The sequence below is a fragment of the Canis lupus genome, chromosome 7 (assembly GCF_011100685.1).
Source record: "Canis lupus familiaris isolate Mischka breed German Shepherd chromosome 7, alternate assembly UU_Cfam_GSD_1.0, whole genome shotgun sequence".
Lineage (NCBI taxonomy): Eukaryota > Metazoa > Chordata > Mammalia > Carnivora > Canidae > Canis > Canis lupus.
Window position 1 is genome coordinate 52673478 of NC_049228.1, and position 23175 is coordinate 52696652.

General features: G+C 49.6%; 1 protein-coding gene across 49 annotated transcripts in view; it reads left to right on the forward strand.

Moving 5' to 3' along the window:
• The first annotated feature begins 422 nt into the window (after positions 1-422).
• CELF4 (CUGBP Elav-like family member 4) overlaps positions 423-23175 on the forward strand; it is a 298234-nt gene continuing 275481 nt past the window's right edge. For all 49 annotated transcript variants that reach the window (XM_038543416.1, XM_038543423.1, XM_038543430.1 and 46 more), the window contains exon 1: positions 423-910. In XM_038543416.1, coding sequence (XP_038399344.1) covers positions 625-910 — 286 coding nt within the window. In that variant the 5' untranslated portion in view covers positions 423-624. The remainder of the gene's footprint in view (positions 911-23175) is intronic.

The following is a 23175-nucleotide window of genomic DNA, read 5'->3' on the forward strand; positions in this document are numbered from 1 at the left end:
CCGCCCCACGCCGTCCTGCTCCCGGCCGCCGCCCGCCGCCGCGCGGAAGCCCCCCCCCCGCGGCGCGCCCTCTCCGGGCCCCGCGCCCCCCCCTCCTCCGCGCGCGCTCACTCGCCGCCCCCACCCCTGGTCTGCCTGGGAACTTGAACCGGTCCAGCCTGTTTAAACGGAAAGGACAGAGATCCTGTCTGTTCAATGTAAAAAAGAGAGAGAGAAAAAAAAAAAAAAAAAAAAGACAGAAAGAAAGAAAAGCAAAAGAAAAAAAGAAAGAAAGAAAGAAAAAAGAAGAGAGAGAGAGAAAAGAACAGGAAAACAAAGAAAAGAAAAGAAAGCAAGAAACCAGATCGGAAAAGAGAGAGGGAGAAAGAGAGAGAGGGAGAGAGAGAGGAGAGAGGGAGGGAGAGAGAGAGCGGGGAGAGGAGAGAGAGCGCGAGCGCGAGCGAGCGAGGGAAGAGGAGAAAGAGAGAGAGCAGAGAGCGAGAGGAGAGCGAGGTGTAGAGAAACCGAGGGGGAGAGAACCCGAGTGTGTGTATGCGTGTGCGTGTGTGAGCGCGAGCGAGCTTGCGAGGGAGAAGAGCGAGAGAGTGCGAGCGAGAAAGAATAAAAGGAAAGAAGATTTTCTCTATGTATATAAAGATGGCCACGTTAGCAAACGGACAGGCTGACAACGCGAGCCTCAGTACCAACGGGCTCGGCGGCAGCCCGGGCAGCGCCGGGCACATGAACGGATTAAGCCACAGCCCGGGGAACCCGTCGACCATTCCCATGAAGGACCACGATGCCATCAAGCTGTTCATTGGGCAGATCCCCCGCAACCTGGATGAGAAGGACCTCAAGCCCCTCTTCGAGGAGTTCGGCAAGATCTACGAGCTCACGGTTCTGAAGGACAGGTTCACAGGCATGCACAAAGGTGAGTGCACCTTCCCCTCTCAACTTTGCCGGGGAGAAGGAGCGGGCGGGCCGGACGGGCGAGCGGGAGACGGGCGAGCGGGAGACGGCGCGAGAGGGAGCCTCGGGCGGACGCCGAGGAGGGAGGCGCTCGGGCAGCCGAGCCCAGGACTGGGGTGCGTGGGGAGCTGCTGGCTGGGGCAAGGCTGGGTTTGGGGCGAGGAGCTGATAGAAGCGGTGTGGTGGGGAGAGCAGCGGAAGCAGAATATGGAGAGAGAGAGAGAGAGAGAGAGAGAGAGAGAGGATCGAGGGGAAACGGGGCTTGGGGTTTTGGGTGCAGCGACTTGGAAGATTGGGACGGGGACAGCTGCACCGGCCAAGCCCGGGACGCTGAGCAGACTGGCGGGCGGGCGGGCGCTCGGCGGGCCGGGGACCGAGGGTGCTGTCCATCGCCTTGGTGCTGAAAATATTCAGAGGAGATGGTCTCCTCCTTCCCCGCTCCGGGCCAGAGGAGCGGGGAGCGCAGCCGTCTAAAAAGAAGAGAGGTGACAAATTCAGAGAGATATTTTTTTTTATTTTGCTATCAATTTAACAGTAAACTCTCCCTGTCGAGCTATGTGCCTCAGTAATCCGGTTGTGGTGTGAGTGGTGGGGGAGGGGGTGTTTGATGTTTGAAGGAAGGAGGGACAAAACCTAAGACAAGATTTAGCAAGGAACCAGCCATCCCCTGGGTGGAGTGGGGGGTCGGGGAAGCCGGAATGATCCCCTTCTCAGGAAAGCGGAGCTCTGGGGGGTTGGGAGGGGGGGGAAATCTGTGTGTGCAAGATATGCATTTTGAAGGGTGTAGCCTAAATTATCCCAAACTCACCATGCAGAGAGGCTTGTAGTACATTATTGCTCTCCCTTGAAGCAATCATTGCTAGTGAGTGCTTGGGGGAGGGGGAGACAGAATAATCAAAGAATTAAAACCCAGCAACTTTTTAGGAAAGTGGTCATGAGAATTGTCTGCAGCCTGCCTGTTTTCTCCTTGTTTTATTATCTTTAAGGCAGATCCCCAAACGTGTTCAGTTGTAGAACGTGTGTGGGTGGCTGGTGGGTGACGAAATTAGCCCAGTGCTCCGCTTCCTAACAGTAATGTATAGGATGTGCAGTGGGGATTAATCCGGGCTGGAGCTGTGTGGGCAAGTTAAATGCTTTCTGAGAGAGATTGATCGTCAGGCAGGGAAGGAGCACCGGGCTAAGGAAGTTGTAAGGGATGTGTATGGACGTTCCGTTTTTAATAAACAGTAGTGTGGAGAGCCACTGAAGATGCTGTGTTAGAGCTGGTGGTTTTAAAGATGAAAACACACACACGCACACGCACACACACCCACACAGAGAGAGCAGCCTCATCCTTGGCCACAAATGGGCTATGAACAGAGCTGATCCTCCGGCACATTAGGTGCAGAGCGCAGAGCTGTCTGGCTCTCTAAGCAGCAGTGGTTTTCACTATCACAACCTCCCTCCCTCCTCCAGCCCTCCCTTCATCCGAATACTAAGCAGAGCTCCAAACTCTTCATAGTTGGAGTCCCAGAGAGCAGTTTTTATTGGCTTTAGCATCTTCCAGCTTGCCTGCTGAGGAGTAAATCTTAAAGTTAATGGCATGTTGAGTAGCACAAAAACACAGCAGAATGGAAATATACCGGGTTTGTTGGGGTGGGGTGAGGGTGGGGGCTGTAATGGAGAGACAAACCAACCTTTATCCAATATGGAGAAAATGTCTGTCTGATCAGAAGAGAGACTGGAAAGGTGAAATCGGGAGGCAGTCTTTGAAATAACATTTCTTTCCTTTTTTTCCCCCCCTCCCTCTCAAGTCAACCATATCTTTGTAGTTTTTCCCTTTCCAATCAAGCTCCCTAGAAGCTAATCAAGGTTTGTATCAAACCTTTGTCATTCTCATATGTCCCCAGATTTAAAAATAGTAATAATGAAAAATTTTTAAAGCATAAATAGGGAAATCTTTTGCCCATCTTAATGATCAGTTATTATGGTGATTTAAGATTTTAAAGTTAAAAAAAAAAAAAAACAGAACCCACCAGAAGCAAAAGACAGTTGTGGATAGCTGAGCTTCTTAAGAGGTCCGGGTTTGGAGCACTTTATTTACTTCTTTATTTCAAATGAAGATAAACTTTAACAATATTCCTTGGTTTCTTCTCACGATCCCTTGCGGGTATCATCACTGTGTGTTTTTTTTTTTTAATGTTATTTGAACTCCCTTGTATTATAGCAAAGAAGTAGAATTATCATCATTTTCATCTAGAAACTAGAAAAGGTTATATTATAGTTATTTCATATGTATCATATATATACATACACATATCCAGCCAGGATTCCTAGGACAACCAAAACTTCATTTTCTAAATAATTCTTCCCCTAAACTAGCTCAGTCAGTGGCAGGCAGGCCTGTTGGCTCCGGCATGCTGGGTGTCTCGTTGTCGCAGCTCATCCTTCAGAGCCTGAGCATATATATTTTTCCCTATGAAACTTCCTGCCTCTCTCTATCCCTTGGATTTTTATAGGCAAGGTTGGGCCACAATATCTCTAACAGTGCCTGGAAGCTCCAGGAGAGCTGAATAAATGAGACAGTCTCTGAGGTCTGGTTTACTCAGTCCTAGAAGAGTTTGAACTCCTCCTTCAGAGATACAGCCTGATTTATTAGCTAATCCTAATAAAATAAGCCTCCGGCCACCTTAAAAAATTACTCGCTTGCCATTGGTGATTAATTACTGTTAAGTCAAAAAGCATGATGAAGCTTGAAGAATGAGGATTGCATTTGGCATCTAGATTTTCCCCAACTCTAAATTGACAACATGAAGCTAGGGATAGAAACATGCCTTTGTTAAGCCTGGTTTCAGGGCATGTTTGTGGCTCTTTCTTTCCCCTTCTTGAATTTCTAACTTCTAATGATCGTACTGGGATAAAATTGAGAGACGTGACAGGATACTGGCCTCCAGTGTGGATGGCAAATGCATGTTGTTGGCAAAAAAAAAAAAAAAAAAAAAAAAAAAAAAAGGAAGAAGAAGAAAGGAAGGAAGAAAGAAAAAAGAGAGAAAGAGGAGAAGAGAAAAATAAGTAAAAAATAAATTAAATGCATGAGATTTCAGGTGGGTATCCATTTGTTGGCCACCTGCCATTTCAGGTAACTAAAGGAGGAAGGAGTTCTAAGGGTTAATGGAATACCTGCCATGCGTAGAGTGAACCTTAAAAGGCAATTACTCCAGTCAAATTGGGAGTCTGTGGAGGAGGGAGTGGGTGGGTGTTGTGGAGCAAACCCAGCCGTAGCAGAGAAAGGCTGTTGGGCCGGGGAGGCAGCAAATAGCAGTTGTGGACTGGGGTAATTACTGTAAAGGTAAATTCACCCCCAATTCACTTGGGCGAGGGTGAGGGAGATCTGGGTGCTAGGCAGAGAGAGAAAAGAAGAAGAAAAGCCCAGAATTACAATTCAAAGAAATAACACCCAAAGAAGAAAACCCAGTTTAATGCAAACTCTCCCGCCTAACTCAGAGTCTTCTTTTCTCCCCCCATTAGAAGCACTTTGAGAAAGATTGTTTTTTCCAGGCTCCAAAGAGAAAGACATTGTACTATTGATTAAAGAGGAGAGAGGCAAACTCCCTGGGTAGCAGCAGAAGTGAGCTGAGGACCAATTTTGCCCCTTCTTATAGAATTTTTCTCCCTTGGGGAAAGAAAGAGGTCACCCACTAGTCTAATCCTTTCCTTCTCTCACTTTACATTTATTTCTCTTTTCCTCTTTTTATTTCCTGGAGAACAAACAGAAGCAGTGACTGAAAATACATACACACGCATACCCATGCCTGCTAACACACACACACACATACACAGTCGGTGGATCACACATGAACAAGCCAGCAATCCATTCATAACTTTGGTCTTGTCTAGCAGGATAGGAGGCAGCAAAGACTGAGTTACTGGAAGACATAAAGACTAGTGCTCTCTGGATAGCCATATTATAATGCATTATCTTTGAAGTCATTTAAGTCCAATTTAAGTGGTATTTAGTATAATATTTATGAATTAATGTAATCTAAACATAGGGCTGTCCCCAAAGGTTTAAACAGCCTTTACTACTGATGTGTGCTTGTTCCCGGAGCCTGCGATGCATTTTAATCTAAACAGCCAAGCCCATATCACAGTCCTTCGTGTTAACCAGTCTGAACAGATCTGTGCCTGGGTAACCACTCTGCATTGAGATTTTTTTCCCCACTGCATGGAGGAAAATCTAGTCTCCTGGCAGCCCCAAGGTGCTCCCAACCCAGAAGCCACAGCTGCAGGGACTTCACCCTTTATACTTCCACACTATATCCACAGGGAGGGTGGAGACAGAGTAATATAACCTTCTGTGGGTTGAGCTCCGAAGAGTATATAATTTTAAAATATACTCATCACCAGATACACAACCTCTCATTTCAATGGTACCTGAGTAAGAAGTGCCTGAAGCCCCTTAATTTGGGGTGCAGCTGGGAGAAAGGGAAGTGGCAAGTGTTATGGTTGTTTTGGTGTTTCTTGACCATCTTCATGAAATTGTGTCTCACATTTTCATTTAAGATGTAGCAATTCTCAGAACCTCGAGTTTCCACTGCTTGACTTTAGCCAAAAGGGCTCCTTGTTTGTTTTTTGTTTTTTTTGTTTTTTTTCCTTAGATAGGTGAATTGAAGCCAGTGAGGCTCTATCTGATTTCTGTTTTCAAATGAGTCTAAGAGACAGTGAAGCTAGAATTATCAGCATGGGCATCAGTTCAATTAAGATGAACTTTTTTTAAAAATTACTTTGAAAAATAAAAATTCAGGCTGTCCAGGGAAAGACACTGGTAGAAAGCCAGGGCACACACCTACAGTTTTTAAAAAGAAAGATTTGCCTTGTGAGAAAAGAGATATGAAAAATGAGGTAAGAATAACATTTAAAAAAACAAGTTTCACTGAAGAAAATAAGCAATAGTAATTGTTGCAAAACCAATGTAAACTAAAGCAGCATCCCCCATTAAAAAAACCTCCGAATCCCAGATGTTTCTAAGTATTCTATTTAGGAGCAACAACAACAAAAAATTATTAGGAAATAATTGATTTATTGAAGAGAATGGTGGTTATTTGCTGCTTGTACGTAATTTCATTTATCTTTTAAAGAGACTCCCTCCGAATCAACACATAGATAAATTAATATGCACATGTGCACGTATATGCATCCATGTGCAAGCATGACTAAGCGCATCCCACACATATGGGAACCAGGGCTGGCCTAGATTTCACTGCAATTCAACAGGGAGATGTTAACACTCTTTTCCCCCTCAGCTTTAATGGGAATTCTAGATTGGGTTGAAAGAACCCCCTTGGCATATTTTCACTCTCTCCACCTGCTTCAGTTGGCTGGATGTTTGTGGCTTCTCAAACGCAAAACAAAATAAAACAAAAAGAAAGGCTTTTCTTGAATAAAGTCACAGCTTAGGAAAAAACCCCAAAGGAACACAATTACAAAAATGTTTGCCATAGATATGCGCCCCATAATGCAGGCATATTGTGAAGTTGTCAGAATACTTTTCAAAGAGCTGGTTTCCAGGGGCACTCTTGATGCCCAGCAATGGCGCCACACACTCCAGGGACTTGAGCATGGCCATCACTCTCACGATCATTAGCATGATCATCCTCATTATTATAATTTATATACCAGGATGGGAGAGGGGCTTCCAAATGATGCCTAAGAAGATAGCCAAGACACCACGTCCTTATCTGAGAAAAGAGCTGGTCTCACTTGCCCCAGATGGTTTTGGGGGAAACACTACACAGGTCACACATCATCAGGAGGTGGTCTGTTTCCAAATGGACCCAGGAAAGATCTCTTTGAAGGGGACTTGGAGTATGTACGCTGCAGAGGAGAGGGAAATGTACAGAAAATGAGGCCCAAAATCATAGGCAGAGTAAAAGGGAAACTGAAAGTTGTAGGACCCAAATGCCTGCCGGAAGCTGGAAGTGCTGGTTGACAGTAGCTGAAACGCAGCGTTTCTGAACTTGGAAGGGAAATCCCATGTGACATGCAGAAAGAAGCGCTAGAGGGTGTGAAAATCTGTGTGTGTCTGCAGGTCCTGGAGGGTTGGGAGAGAAAAGATGCCGCAGCCTGTGTGGGTGTTGGTGTAAGCATGTGTGTGTGAACTTCCGTTTATATGGGTGTACGTATATGTGTGTTTGTGAGTCCAGGGAAGAGATGATAAATGCAAATGGCACTGGAATGATGTTAGGGGTAGTTTCATCTTGTGAGGCGGTATGCATGATCAGGGAGATGGTTGATGGAGAAAAGGAGAGAATGTGGGGAGGACGCCGCTGTCCTTGTGATTATGTCCGTGCTCCACCTCAGAACTCACAGCTTGGATTTGTCAATGATAGAAGTTCCAGGGTGGAGGTGTGCTCTTTTGGAGCTGCCCGATATCCACCCAAAATCCAGGTTTAAAAGAGGGTTCAATCTCCCCCCACTCATCATCATCACCCTTCAGATGCTTGCTTGCTTCTGCTCACCTTTTGAGTCATTTTAGAAATGACCTTCTATCTGGAAGCTGAGTGGCCAGCCATAGAACCCGGCTCTCTGCAGAGATAATTCTCTCCATCCACTGCATTTCCTACCTCACCCGCTGCCCCTTGGCACCCCAGCCCTATTTTCCTCTTGTAGTGTTTACACACACACACACACACACACACACACACACAGGACTTGACCAAGTCAAGCTAGCTCCACCAAGCAGAGAGCTGCATTTTCCCCCCCATGCAAGGAACGGGTGGCAGGAACCAGGATGCCCTCATTTTGGTCTCTCCACAGCAAGAGAAGCACATTCATCCCCTCTACTTTTGCCCTTTTAAATTTACAGACTCTCTATCTTTGCTTTTTTAAATTCACAAAAAGCAACTAATCCTAGACAAATAGCCTATGGCAGGGGAATAGAGCCCCCAATTTAGTTGTAACCCTATTATCTTCAGCCTTCATCTCCCCCTTTTCCTTCTCTTCCTTGCCATTAAAACACCCTCAAGAATCACAAAGTGAGGCTGTAAGGGAAAAAAATCCGTGTTCCACTTGGCAACGTAGGATGCGGTTAGAAATGCCAGGATGGAAAGACAATGATAAGGGTAGAAATGATGAGGAATTTCCAGAGTTATTGTGCTTGCCCTAAGGGCTTCCTTGTCTCCTTTTCTCCTGGTCCCAGTGGCCCCTGGATGAGTGTAGAGCCTGAGCCTCAACCTTGTGCATAGGAACCAACTAGGAAGCCAGTGGGCAGCCCCAGTCACTATCCTCCTTCCCAAGTCCCTTTGGAAGTAGAAGGGGATGTTTTGGGGAACCACATGCTCACAGGCCTTCTCCCCTTCTACTTGCTCCATGTTTGGTTTCTCTTATCCTCCCTTGTATCTCCCCTCCAGCATGAGCTGACCGACGCTCTCAAACAGAGCGATTCCCAGCAGCTCAGCTCAGGAACAAATCCTACGTGGCCATCTGCAAGATGTAAATAAATGGGTGCCCTCATGGAGACAGACGTAGTTCTGGTTCTGTGAGGATAGAACAGCCAAAAATATTGATCAAAGCTCGGGGAAAAAAAATTGATAATGAGCTGGGCTCCAACAAGAGTTTAATTGACAGAGACTTCCGAAGGCCGGCTCTGGACAGCGCATAAACTGACCGCAATGTTACTTTATTGCAATACACTCTGCTTTAATTAATTATCACCTTTGTTAAAAGCGGCTCCAGATCAAAGGTTTCTAGATACTTAACAGATCTTACTAACAAAGCCCCCCGTGCATTAGGCTATCCCCCGGCTCTCCAGTGAGACAAGTGAATTTCTTTCCCATTTTCTTCCCTCTTAGCTGTTGGCTTCTTCCTCTTTGTTAAAGATAAATGGTTCCTGCTGTACAGCCTGCCTGTCCTAGGACAGGGATTTTGAGGGGTGTCATCCGCAGAGGGCAGGGGACTGACATTCTGTAGCTATTTCTAAAATTATACAACTGATACTAGGTTCACTTCCAAGTCCCTCTGGCCAAAGTAGGGGAGTGTCAATAGAAGAAAAAAGAATTCACAGAAACGCAAAAGCTCTGTGTGTGTGTGTGTGTGTGTGTGTGTACGCGCGTGCACAAGCGACAATGTGCACCATCCACATAAATATTATAGGATCGATGCATTTCACATCCGCTGCTCACACCTCTTAACTTCTCCCTCCTGTCTCTTGAGCACCTGTGCTCCTGTCGTATTTCACTCTGAGAAATGCTCGCAGCTGAAGCGTGCATAGATGATGCTGTATCGAACCAAGCCATTGTTTGGATTCGGTTGTGGAATCTGGTGCCAATTGAAGGATTGTCCTTGCCTGGGGTAGGTGGTGCCTAAAGAATTCACTTCTCAAGATAGGACGGGAACCTCACTCTCCAGAGTCCCCAGAACCTACAAACTGACAGGTGACTTACTTGAAAGCAACCCTTGGAGTCGTTCTAGGCAAATTTGAATGCCATACGTGGCTGTTTGTTCATTATTCTAATTTAATGATGCAGTCACACCTAATTAATCCATGTCTGGTTTATTCATACACTATGTCTGAGGATCCAAAAGATTTTTCTAGCTAGCCGGCTTCCCTTTACAGGGGCAAGTGAGGGGCTCCCCTGACAAGTGAGCGTGTCTGGGTCCAAACAGGAAGAGATCACTGTAGCCTGACTTGATAGAGGCACTGTCTCTGACACTACTGTCCTTGCAGGTAGGAAGAACAGCAATCACAGAGAGACATAGCAATGAGATCCGTGTGCCTGTCATGACACACATGAGCACCCAAAGCGTGCATTCTACCACAGAACCCTTCTAATAGGTAACGGGCCACACCCCCCAGCATGCAATAAATCACCAAGTGTGTCAAGCATTCCTCTAATCAGGAGTTTCAATGTAGAAGGTTGAGAAGCCGAGCTGAGTCAAACTCCTCCCTTTGCCCTTAAGAAAGTGGAGCCCAATCCATTGCTGCCACCACACAGATAAAAAGACTGAGGCTGGAAGCAGCATGCCCCCAAAGTCAAGCCTGTGGTTCTGGCCAGATTGCTTCCAGTGAGTATTGCCTCTTGCCTGGCAGGTATATTGAGAGAACGAGGCATCAACCTAATAATATCCTTATAAAGCCAAGCCTCCTGCGCAAGTCCTAGGAGACAAGAGGCATCCAAAGATCAAACACTACATCACAGTGTATTTGTAGGAACTCTCTGATTCTGCTACCTCCCTATAATGCTCTAATTGACTATTTGATCAGCTCTAAAAGGGCCAGTGCTCAAGACAGACTCACACACACATACACGTTCATACACACACTCACATGCATACTCACATACACATGTCCATGCACATGTGCCTACACTCAACACACGAGCACATGCGTGTGGACTTTGTCTTGCACATGCTGCCCTACCCACAGCAACTCATGTAACAAGGATAGATTCTCACAGGAGATGCTTGAAGGTGAGTGAAAAGCACACACCTAAGACTGTACCTGCCCTTCCAGTAATGGGCTTATCAATAGCTCTTAAAGAAATGTGACAGCCAGCCCAGAGTGATTCAGTTGTGTGGACAAAGGTCAGCATATAGATATCCATTATTAATAATATCAATATCTTGGTTGACCAATATAACCAGAAACTGTATCATGTCGCTGCTGATGGGTGAGGCTGGGAGGGCTCCGCGGCAACAGCAGGAAATTATACCCATGTAAAATTAATCATATTGACTGGTTCTAAGAATATACGAAGAGGTGAAGATGTTGGTAGTGCTTGCCATGGTGGGAGAGGGGGGCCTCATTCCCAGAGGCTTCATGGTCTTGAACTCCTGGAAGGAGCCCAGGGAGGATGGAGGCGTCCCTGGGTGACCGATGAGAACACTCTCCCTCATCCGGTCTCTGCTTTCCAGTGGGGTGAGGCAGAGGAGAGGTGTTCTCTGAACAGGAAAAGAAAGAAATAGGATCCCCTAACCATTATCCACCCAACATATCCATATCTTTCTGTCAAATCAATACTTGGCTTGGCTTTGTCTCACCGGATGAGGTACAGAGAGCATCCTTGCCCCTCTGTGTGAAGGGGGCCATCTCCAAGTGGGTGTCATGAACCTGAAGTAACATCCCCAGTTACGTGGTGGGATATTGGCTCCGGGAGATGCCAGTGTGCACTCTGCAACTTAGAGGTCCCAAGAAGAAAGGCACTCAGTCAAATCAGTCATGTCATCATGATTGAGTTATGGGGACCAGCAGAGCCAGGGGCTCAGAGTCTGGTGGGGTCAGGAATATTCTGGGTCTCAGAAAGCCGTGGCTCACTGCGCTCACCTCCTGTCACAAGGAGTAGGAGTGAAAGGGAAGGTCTCGGAATTCCCTTCAGGCATGCCCCTGACCCCTCACTCCCTTGCCTGCCAGAGCCCCCAGCTCAGGATGATCCTGAACCTCCTTGGCAGCCGGGGGCAGTATCTGGAAGGGAGGAGTGGGAAGGAGAGAATCTCAGTGGCTGGGGGCTCCTTGGAGATGGAGAAAGGGAACAGGGCTAGCAGGGGAAGCCCAAGAAGCCTTTGGATCATTCCTCCTCTCTGTACCCAGAGCCTGCGGAGGTGGCTGGAAGGGAGCCTGCCTTAGAGACTGGGTCCCAGGGTTGGTTGGTGACAGACAATAGGAGATGGACCTTGAAAGTGCAGGGGAGACGGCATGACTGTAAAGGAGGGTAAGGAAGTGGTGCCCATGGCTGGAATGGAAAAGAGCATTTGGGCCTCAGCCAACAGGCCACATCTCTCCTTCTCTGATCTGCCTCCCCTTCCCTGGCTGCAGACACACTCAGAGTTCCGCCCAGGTGCTTACACCCAGCCCTCTGACCAAGGGCCTCGTCCAGTCTCTGTGCTGCCTCCTCAGTGCTAATGGCTGAGGCTTCCTAGCAGAGGTGCGGCCCCCAGACTTACCCCCCTGCCCCGGACAGCTCCCAGATGCCGGACTTGCTCCCAAAGCAGCCCAGACTAGGCACAGCCACAGAGGGCACGTCGGGAGGATGGGTCCTGGGGCCAAGGTCGACCTCTATCCACAGTGCCACCTCCCCTCCGGGCCCCAGACCTGGATCTAAGGAATTCTAGCAAAACAGCCAAGAGCCCAGAAGCCAGGCCTCTCCCTTAGACCCTTCCCCTACCTACTGTGCGTGCAGAAATGCTCCCCTCTCCACCAGCGGTCGCCTGCCATCTGACGGTGAGAGGGAGAATTTCCTGCTCTGGAGCGAGGGGCCCCTGACGAGGAAGGCACTGCTCCTGTCACTGTCAGATCACCCTGCAGGAGCCACAGAGCAGACTTCTCCCTCGCCCCTCTTTATACACCTTTCAGGGTGACGATGGGTCACTCCTCTGACACATGGGAGCCCCCTGCTCCAGGGGGCAGCACAGGACCCTGGGCCAGGCCCCTCACTGGGCCTGAGCCTAGGGGAGCAGCAAAACAGAGCCACACAAAACAAGAAAGGAGAATCAGAAAATCCAGAAAGTACCATAGTTTCATTAGCAATATGAGAGTTGTTGCATTTCCAAAATGAATAATTAGTTCAGTATGGGTTTTATTCTTAATTCCGTATGTTGGGCACCAGAATCTTTCCCATACTCAGGATGTGTAATGAGTCCAAATCCAAATTGCTATATCCCTCAACTCTTGCAAATGCCCCCCACAGGACACACACACACACACACACACACACGCACGCACACCCAACCCTGTGCCTGACAAAACAGATCTGGGTAGACGACCAATCAACTAGAGGTCGATTGGCACACAGGCCACCCAGGGCCGATGAAGGCAGGGACCTTAGTCACTTTGGCCATGAGAATGAGAGAGGTACAAAATAGTACAGAGGCACTAGCTTATGGCCACACCTCATTTTTTTTTCCCAATTTTAAAACATCTTTTTGTTGAAAAATAAGACCTTCTTTACGCTCATCTTAATTATTTCAATAAGTAAACTGTTAGATTTATTTTATTTTTTTACAGATTTGTTTATTTTAGAGAGAGAGTGGGGGGAGGGGCAGAGGGAGAGACTTTTCAAGCATACTCCCTGCTGAGCGCAGAGCCCAAGGCAGGGCTGTATTTCCGAACCCGTGAGATCAAGACCGGAGCCGAAATCACAGGTTGGATGACTGAACCATCCAAGTCCCCCTAAACTGTTACATTTATTTTAGAGTCCATTTTATTTTAGGGTTGATGCTGTTGTCATTGTGTTGAACAAGTTTGAAAATCCACTGGAGTGAGGAGGAAAGGGTGAGGCCCAGGACAGGGAAGCTGAGTGCGTCCCTAGAGAGAGGAGGGGAGTACAAATTACAGGCAGTGTCTCAGCGCAGGAAGAGTGTGCCTTTAGGCTTCAATGAATGGGCACTTGGCAGACAGGGTGGCAATGACAGACAGCAGAGGGGGAGGGGAGCATGCAGGAGCAGGGCCCCAGGCCACACTCAAGGAGTAGTAGCCAAGGGGTAGCTACTACACTCCTGGTCCCTTTGGAGTGAGACCCCTTGTATGTCCCTCGCACCGTCACTAAGGCCTCGGTTTATTTCTCCCAAGTTTCTCAAGTTTCTCTGCGAAGCATTCATTAACTCTGAATGTTCTGAACTATCTCAGCTGAGCTGATGCTTCAAAGCCTGGCCCACAGCAGGGGCCACATAGCAGGGAGGAGAGGGTCCGGGAAGCTAGCTGGGGCAAGAGCAGGGGTGTCACTTACCCAACTGCATTTGGCCTCTGCGACACCCCTACACATCCCCCCATGAGGCAGAGGAGGCTTCTGCAAAGTGGAGAGCATTTATTTAAGGCATCCCAATCTGGCGGGGGAGACAGGCCGTGTACCCCACTAGGAAGCCCTGGGTCCCACGGGACAGATAGAAGCCTCCCTCAGGAGGCAACTCAGGGCGTCTGGAAGTCGAGCTCTCTCCTTGGATGCGGGGGACCCACCCTCACTACCGCCAAATAACTGGATGTGACAGAGGGCAGCAAACCCACAAATATAAAAGTACGCAGTGCATATGCTCCGTATGGGGAATGAAGGATCTCCCCCGAAAGACGTAATCAGACAGGGGTACAGGCCTCCTGCCCTGGGGAGCTTGGCCCTGGGCACCCAGGCAGTGAGGGGGCAGGAGCCAAGGCTGGTGCACAGGACCAAGACAGAGCAGGGAGGCTGGGCCCCGCTGCTTTGTTTCATTTCGTCATTACATTTTGTTTCTGTCCCTCTGCAGTGAGGTCTCATTCTCAGGGTGTGGACAAAGGACTTTCTCACTTTGAATAAATGGAGACCCCCCACTGGTCTGGCTGAGGGAGAAGTAGTAGGGGTCAGGAATAGATGAAGAGGTTACAGTTCTGTCTCAGGAAGTTAGGGACACACATGGGACCTGCAAGGGCTGGCCTCACCTGCGTCCAGGCTGCAGTGTCCTTCAGTTGTCCCAAGTGCAGCCCACTTGGGCTGAGAAATTGCTCATGGAGTATTTAAACCTGTGGCCAGATTCCCTGTGACCAAGGCAGGCATCCAGATTGTCTCCCCAGGCTCACTCAGCTGAATGTCCCAGAGATAAACTATGAGATTACGGAGGTTAAAATCTTCCCACACCTTCCACCCTTCCTCTGTGCTCACCCCCAGCGCTGGGACAACTGGAGGCAGCCAGGCAGTGGGGATGAAGCCAGGGATTTCCTGGGGTGACAATGATCTTTCAGTTGCAGGCATCTTGGTAGATCCCAGGAAGAACTGCTCCCAGTGTGAGCAAGGTTGCCAGGGCTCCTGGGCGGCCCATTTACTGCAGGTAAGCAATTAGGGTGCTTCTCCATTGCTGGGAGAGAAACCCAGCCCAGAGAAGCACGAATAATGAGGTGACCTTTGGGCCCCCAAACAGGACTTTTTAGGGGAGGCCAACTCTCTCCTTATAGGCCTTTCACCTCCCGGCAGCTTCCTGATCCCAGGGAAGTTTCAGAGGGAGAATAGAACCAGACTTGGTGATGGAGCTGTGTAACCACACAACGCTGCTCCTGGCGTGCTGCGGGAGCCTCCTCCATTCTCCCCCACCCCTGCTAACCCCAGGCCACATACCCCAAGCCCCAGTGCTCCCAGGCCTCCCTGCTTCCCTGGGACATTGGCCCCCCCGACCCCAAGTGACCTCCTTTTCCTATCCTTTCAAACTCCTGCCCCCTGTTGATCTGACAAATCAAACCGGGCAGATGTGTCCCTGGCGGCTAATGGACATTAATGTGTTACCATCTCTGGTGACATGTGCCTCGTACAGGGACCTTTTAGAGCCTGGGCTGTAACCATAAGAAATATCTCTAAGGGAGGGATCTGGGCACAGGCCAGGCTAGAGGGAGTCACTGTGAGGCTGGAAGACCCCTGGCCACTCGTAGGCGCACGGGCCTGCCTGACCTAAAGCTGCATCGCCAGGGACGCAGAATTGCAGGGCCACGGGGACCCAAGCAGCTGAAGGGTTGATCACCCTGCTCATCCCCTAGCAGGAGGCTGCCTTGCCAAAGGTCTAATCAAATATTAAACATGGTCCGTAAACTTAAACCAGTGTCATGTCTGAGCGTGAGGCTCTCCCTGACAGCAGCCCGGCTCGAGGACATTTCTAGCTAGCTTTGCCCGGGTGCTGCGGCGGAGGCATCTTCATTCATGCCCCATTGGAAGCAGGAAAAAGGGAGACAGACGGGGTCCATGGCAGGGAGTGAGGCTCATGGCTTTCCTCCTCCCTTCTGTTATTCATTTCCTCTGATTTTTATCTAATCTCTCCTGATTGTTCTGGTGAAACTTAATAGACAAAGTGAATTTTTATTACATCATCAATATAATCTCCAGCTAATCAGCAGACACGGGGGCCACCGCAAGCCCTATAGCTCCTCATCTGGCTTCATAAATAGTGGGAACAATCACTGCCGAGTGTGACTCTTCCACCCCTTCCAGAGAGATCCCTCTCCCTGCTACTCCCTTCCTCATCCCCGGAGTTCCTGCCTTCCCGAGGACCCCCAGCCCCATTGCTGGTGCCTGGAGATTTCTTCCCCCTTCCTTTTTTTCAGTTTCTCCCTCCCAGCTTTAGCGGTTCAAATTACAAATCTGGGGCTGGTGTTTCGATTGCCGAAATAGCCTAATGTCAACTAATTCTGATCCTACTTTCCTCTGTGCTAGCAATATGATATGTCATAAGATATTATGTAATCCTATGGATCATGGTACATGCTATAAAACACATATACCAAATTAAGTCGTATGTTACACTGCACCTGTGTACTAGGCACTAAGGTGTTGGGGCAATTTAAAGTCAAACCATGCATATTACGTACTGTATTATGGATGCTAAATTATGTATTTCATTTATATTACAGTATGTCTTCCATTTATATAGTATTTTAATCTGTAAAGTGTTTTCTTTTATATTACCACTTTTTATTCCTATTGTAACCAGATATAGTTGATACCTTTTTTATAAAGAAAAATGGAAAAGGGATCACGAAGGAAAGTTACAATCTGGTCAAATCCTACCAGGATACCGCAGAGCAATTTAGGCTCAGAACCAGTGCTGGCAAGCCAGGGAAGGGGGCAGAGGCAAACCAAAGGGGGTAGAGGCCTGGCTGCAGACCAGCGAGGCAAGTTCCTGAGGCCTGGCCTGCTGGGCAGCACTTGGCCAAAAGGCAAGCATAATTTAAGAAATGATTTGTTGGGACACCTGGGTGGCTCAGCGGTTGAGCATCTGCCTTCGGCTCAAGGCATAATCCTGGGATCCTGGGATCCTGCATTGAGCAACCTGCAAGGAGCCTGCTTCTCCCTCTGCCTGTGTCTCTGCCTCTCTCTCTTGTGTCTCTCATGAATAAATAAATTAAAATCTTAAATAAAATAAATGATTAGTTTGGGGCTCTTCCCCCACAAACCTGCCCAAAGCTAAATGGAAACTGAGGGTACCCCCCCTTCTGAGACATCTCCTTGAGACTCCATTCAGTAGCATGAGACCATCTTCTCCCCAACTCTCCTAGGAGCCAGGCCATGCTGCTCTAAGGTGGTCTTGATTTCGGAAACCAGCAAACATCACTTAGAGTCAAATCTTGTAGGTAAGGTGGGTGATAATGCTCAGGAATCGGGCTTTGGGTGTCCACTCTATTAACTTTCTGTGGGAAGAGAAATCTGCTTCTCGCAGGCAGGTCAGAGCTGGCTCTGGGAATGACCAGCCACCCTTCACAAAGTCAGACTTGCAATTTCTGTGCAAAGGGCTGATACCACGGCTCTATTCAGAAGATGGTGTGCATGCACCTAGGAGTAGTGGGCAGGCTCCTCTAATTTGGGCCTGACAGTTCAAGAAAGGCCTCAATCCTCACAGGGGCCTGGAAGCAGGTGGTGTTTAGTGCTCTGGACACTGCCGGCTACAGAGGTGGCTGGTGCCCCACAGATGCACTGCACCCAGGAGTTGGACACCTGCATCTCTGCCCTGCTCTACTGCCTCACTCAGAGTCTCAGCTTCCTCCTCTCTTAAATCACTGCAATGACACCTGCTCATCCCACCTCTTAGGGTCATCATGTGGATGGAATGAGCTGAGATGAGGAAAAATGTGGTGAAAAAGTTGAAATCTCTGGGGTCATTGTCATGTGCTACGTGCCAGCACCCCCATCAGACCACAGGAAGCTCTGACAGTCCTGCTGTCTTGGAAATAGGACGACAGGATGACATCAGGGCTCAAGGATGGATGGGAGGGAGTATTGACCGAGCACCTACTACATGACACACACACACAGGGCTCTCGCTTATTTTATTTCATCAAATCCTTGTGACAAAACTGCGACAGAGATGTCAGTGTGCCCCTTTGAATGCCAAGGGAATGGAAGCTCTGAGGGCAGTAACTCGACCCAGGTTACGTGCTAGGGAAACGCAGAGACAGAATCGGCTCCTGAATTTGTCATGTTTTCAAGCCCACCACATTTCCATGATTGCAGCTCCCTTTACAGATGTAAATAAAGATCATCTCTTGCATCTCCTTCCTTTTACAGATGGGGAAACTGAAGCCATGTGACATTATAGGCTAATGTTTCTTTTTTATTTTATTTATTTATTCATGAGAGACACAGAGAGAGAGAGGCAGAGACATAGGCAGAGGGAGAAGCAGGCTCCTCACAGGGAGCCCGATGTGGGACTCGATCCCAGACCCTGGGATCACACCCTGAGCCAAAGGCAGATGTTCAATCGCTGAGCCACCCAGGCATCCCCAGGTTAAGGTTTCTTAAAGCTTTCCACTGTCCTCTATGGATCTGAACACACACACACTCATGCACATATACAGACATGCCAGAGATAACTGACACACCCTCATACAGACACACATCTACACACACATATAGACACACTCACAACTAAATACACATGTCGGAACACACTCAAATATGGACATTCAGAGTGATACCTGTACTTATACACAAGTACACATGCTCTCAAAAATACAGCTAATACCAATACCTGCACGGATTTCACAGACACATACGCATAGAAACATACACACACATATGCACACAGAGGTATACCTGTAAGCGTAGGCCCACACACTCACACACCAGTCCGTAATAAGGCTTAACTAACCATAGACATAATTTAGCCACAAAAGTCTAGTAGAAGTAAAACCAGCTGGTTTGGAGAAAGGCGGGACAGGGTCCAGCTCGGAGGCAGGGAAGGGGCACGGTGGGCCCCTCAACTCACCTTTCAGCCCTACAGAGGCCAGAAGTCCTCTCACTCACACCTGTGTGGCCTAGGAACCCCATAAAGGCCAAGGCTAAATTCTCATTAGAAATCAACAAATAAACAGAAGGTGTTTGCTGAGAATGCCGTCTGCAATATCCCTTCTGCGTCAACTCACACGATCCCAGCCAAATTTCTGCTCTTCTGACCATGACCAAAGGCAGGTTGTGGAGAAATTTGGGGCGGGCCTTCCAAGGGCCACCCAAGTCCAACACATTGGCCATGGCCAGGTCTCACGTAGGTAAGGCCAGGCCTGCGAGCAGAAGAGGTGCCTCAGGGAAAGGAAAGGAGAACCAGGAGGAGAGTTGCAGGTTTACAGCCAGTCTGACCTGGAGGCTGGCACACAGGCTGCCTCACTTTGAGGCTCAGAGCGAGGGCTGATGTCTGCACACCACGTCCTCTGGTGTCCACCCAAGCCTGCTCCCAGCCTGCAGGGCTCCTGTCATCCACGGGACTGCCCTTGGCTGAGGCTTGGCAGAGAAAGTGGCCCTGTTCAGCTGTACTAAGAGCACACACACACACTCACAGAAAAAGGTGAGCAATTGCAGGGAGCTCATCAGAGGATGGGAAACCTATGGTTTTCTTTTCTTTGGAATAAAATCCTGAGGATCTGGGAATGAGTTCACTAAATTTTCACCACTGAAAGGATGAGCAGACGAGGGGCAGGCCCACTTTGCCACATGCAGACTTGAGCCATGCGTGCTGGGTTGGTTTTGCGTTACCACTGCATGTGGCACACGCGTCCTGCCCTCTCCCTGGTGTACCTACAGTCCCAACAGGCTGTGAGGGCTGAAGCTTTGTGGGCAGCTCTGGGGACTGTGGCGGAGAGAGGGCTGTCAATGACTATGGTGTGGCTTACACTTCTGACACGTGGTGTGTCCTTTAGAGGCATGCTGTGTGGTTACATGTTGTCCCCTTGTGTTTTGCATTAGGCTCTGTCTTGTGAGTTTCTTGTGTGTGTGTGTGTGTGTGTGTGTGTGTACTGGTGTCATGTGTGTGTGTGTGTGTGTGTGTGTACTGGTGTCGTGTGTGTGTGTGTGTGTGTGTGTGTGTACTGGTGTCCTGTGGTTCGTCTGTATGTGTCAGGTGTAGGAGAGCTATGTGTTCTGCCCTGGTTCTGGAAAGAGAAGGGAGGATGCAGATAGGGCTGTCTCACTGTACTGCTCAGGCTGCAAAACTTGCTCATCCTGGGATTTGCTTTCCAGGTGAGCCCCACCCTTTCTTTCAGACCAAGGGTATCTCATGTGAGGAGCACCCTTGCCCCCATCCTAAAGCTCTGGGTCTTAGCAGAGCTCCAGAATCATCTGCAGCCTTCATTGCAGCTGCTGTGTGAACAGTGCGTGTGTGCGTGTGTGCGTGTGTGCATGCGCACATGCATGTGTGGTGTTGTGTGTGTATGCAGATGCACACACACCACCCTGCTGTGAGCATGCTGCAGGTCCAGACGGTGAACCACAGGCAAAGACATGTGTGCATGTATGTGCTCATATGTGCTGAGCGTATGCAAGCATATGTGGGCTGTGACAGGTTTGGGTGGGCCACTTCTTAAATGACAGATTGTGTGTATCTGTGATCAGAGTTTCTACCAAATGCATGTAAAAAACAGCAGAAAAGAGGAGTCCAACTGCTTGGGTGGGCACTCCTGCCATTCTCTGCCAGTGTGTGAGGAGGGGGGTCTTTCTGAGGGGCTCTGGCCGGGGTGTGCAGGAGGAGTGTGGGAAAGATCTGCAGGGAGGAAGGGTTCTGCACACGTGTGGTTGTGGGCAGTCAATTGAGTGGGACACTAAGTGAGACCGTGTCCCCCAGAGACCTCGCTGCTTTCCTGGATGCACGGCTGGGCCATCTGTGGCATTTTCTCACATTCTGCCCACAGATTCCCCTGGGACACCGGAAGAAGAGGCGGTTGGGGTTTCTGGGCTCCCCGGAAGGTAGCCCTGAGCACCCAGCTGCCCTCGGAGACAATTGCAAGTGCAGGGCCATGTGTAGGTGTATATGTGTGTGTGAGAGAGAGACACACACAGACAGAAACAGAGAGAGAGAGACAGAGACAGGGAGAGGGAGCTGGGGGTGCAGCAGCTCTGAGAAGGAGAGCTGGCCCTCCCCACCGCCTCCATCTGGGTGGGAGCAGATGGCGCTCAGACCTGACCAGCAAGGCCAGAGGCAGCGCTTGGAAGCAATGTGTCCTGAGGGAAGGACAGTGCAAAGGAGGGCCAGGGTGGGGCTCCAGAGAAATGCTTTCTGGCTAAATGCATCTCTGCCCTCTTGGATCTGTCTGTCTCTCTGTTCAGACGCACAGAGTCCCTGAGTCTAGCCCACACATCTACTACAGGCAACCTGTACCTTTGCCTCATCTCTGGGCTATTTGGGGGCTGATCCAGCTCCTGGGGTGCAGACATAAAGAGCAGGCCCTCCCTGATCCTCGCCCATGTATGAACTCACTTTGCTCCAGGCCATGTGTGGGAAGAAGGCCAGTTCTCCTTGCTTCCCATAGTGGGATCTCGGACACAGTTACCTCCTTCACTCATCTGAAGGGACCCCCCTACACCAACCCCTAAGTGTATGGCTCTGGCTCAAACCCAGGCTTGTCATCTGTGCTTTGCCTGAAAGTCTGCAGCACTCAGCTTGGAGGCACACCACGCGCTTAGGTGAGGCCAGACCCCGAGCCTCCGTGGCATTTACCAGGTCTGCTGTATCAGAATCCTCCGAGAATCTGGTGGGAAACAAAGATCCTTGCCTCTCTCCCAAGCCTTGGGATTCCCTGAATACAGGTCACTCATTCCCAAGGCCGCTGCAGTTGGAGAACAGCTCAGGGATCTCTGTGCATGCCGGTGCGTGGTACTCAGAGCCGCCTCATGCAGGCTCCCTGGCCCCATGGTCAGCACCCAGCTCAGGCTGTCAGAATGCTGGGGCGTCCTCCTGCCTCAAAGCTGGACACCCTCCCAGCATCCTGTACCTTCCTGTGCCCCACCTTGTGGCCCCTTCTTCCCCAGGGGCATGACCTCCCACGCTGCCAGGACCATGTGCTTGCACCATAGAACCCCTTCCTTAGGCTGTAGTCATAACTGCCAGAATGGCTATGTCCCCACCTGAAGGAAGAGGGCCCCGATCCTGCTCTCCTACATCTACCCTCATGTACTGGTGCACATACATGCACACTGCATGCAGATACATACACACACACACACACACACAGTGAATGCCGATACACACACAGATACACGCAGATGCACCCGTACAAGCACACACTGATACATACCTGGTTCAAGCTATTATGGTCCCACCTGCTCAGCACCTCACATAGATTCCTGGGCCTTCCCAGACCATCTTCAGTGGGAGCCAGGAACTCTGGAGGCGGCACAGGGGCTCTGAGACAGGCAGTGCTGTGGTCGAGCCCCAGTGGTCCCACTGACCAGTTGGGAGACCTGGGTCAAATCACCTTGCTTCCTGGGCCAGCCTCACTTGCTTTGTCTAGCAAATGAGAATATACAAACTGCCAAAATAGATTTATTTTGAGCATGAAATGCAGTGATCTAGGCACAAGATTTGGCACAGCACCTGCACCGTGGTAAGCATACAGCAAACGGTAGCTGTGTAACACATGTAAAAGGAAAAGAAGTCCAAAGGGCTCCCAACCCAGACACCTCCGGCTTTCCTGCTCTTGCCTCTGTGCCTCCCACCCTGGGACATGAGCTCCACCTGGGCTCCTGTACTCAGGCAGCTCTCCTCCCACCCCATCCACTCCATTCCCTTCTCCTTCCCCCAAACCAAGGCCTTCTCCTCTGCAGAGACTACAACGAGTCTCCTCCAGGAAGCTTGTGACAGCTGCAGCCTCCTTCTTCAGTCTCTGAGGCCCCTCGAGCCTGAATCTCCCACCCCAGGGCCCCAGAACCTCGGTGCTGCCCAGGCTGCTAGTGCCCATCTGGCTGGCCTCTCCTTAGCCTGTGAGCTCCCCAAGGCAAGACGTGGTGATGACACTGCATGCCCAGCAGACTTCCCCACGGGCCTCAATTGAGCCCATCTCAGGCACAGATCTCTGGTAGCTTCCTTCACTTCCCTGGAGGGAGGCTTACTCTGGCCCCAGGAAAACCAGTTGCCTTTTTAATATTAAGTTTAGTATAAACATTTTCCACTGTGAGCAATACTCATCATAGAAAACATACACAAGATGGGAAGGTAGCAAGAAGAGAAAGGCACCCCATTCCCACCTCTCAAAGATGACTACTGTGAATGTCATGGTAACATTCCACTTTCCTTAGGTCTGGCGGGCAGGTCCACCCAGGAGGCCCCTGCAACAGAGCCTGAGCTATTGCTCACCTACAGTGCAGCCAGTGCTGGGCTGCATGGTGTGCGAGGCATGGAAGGAAGATCCACAGCCCCCTGCCTAAGGAAGCTAGCAGGCTCCAGAGGCTGGCTCTGGGAAAACCGATGCCTGAAGCATAATTAAAACACAGCCTACCCTGACCCACCACCAGCAGCCTGACTTGGGATGCCCTCAGGTGCCCTCATTGC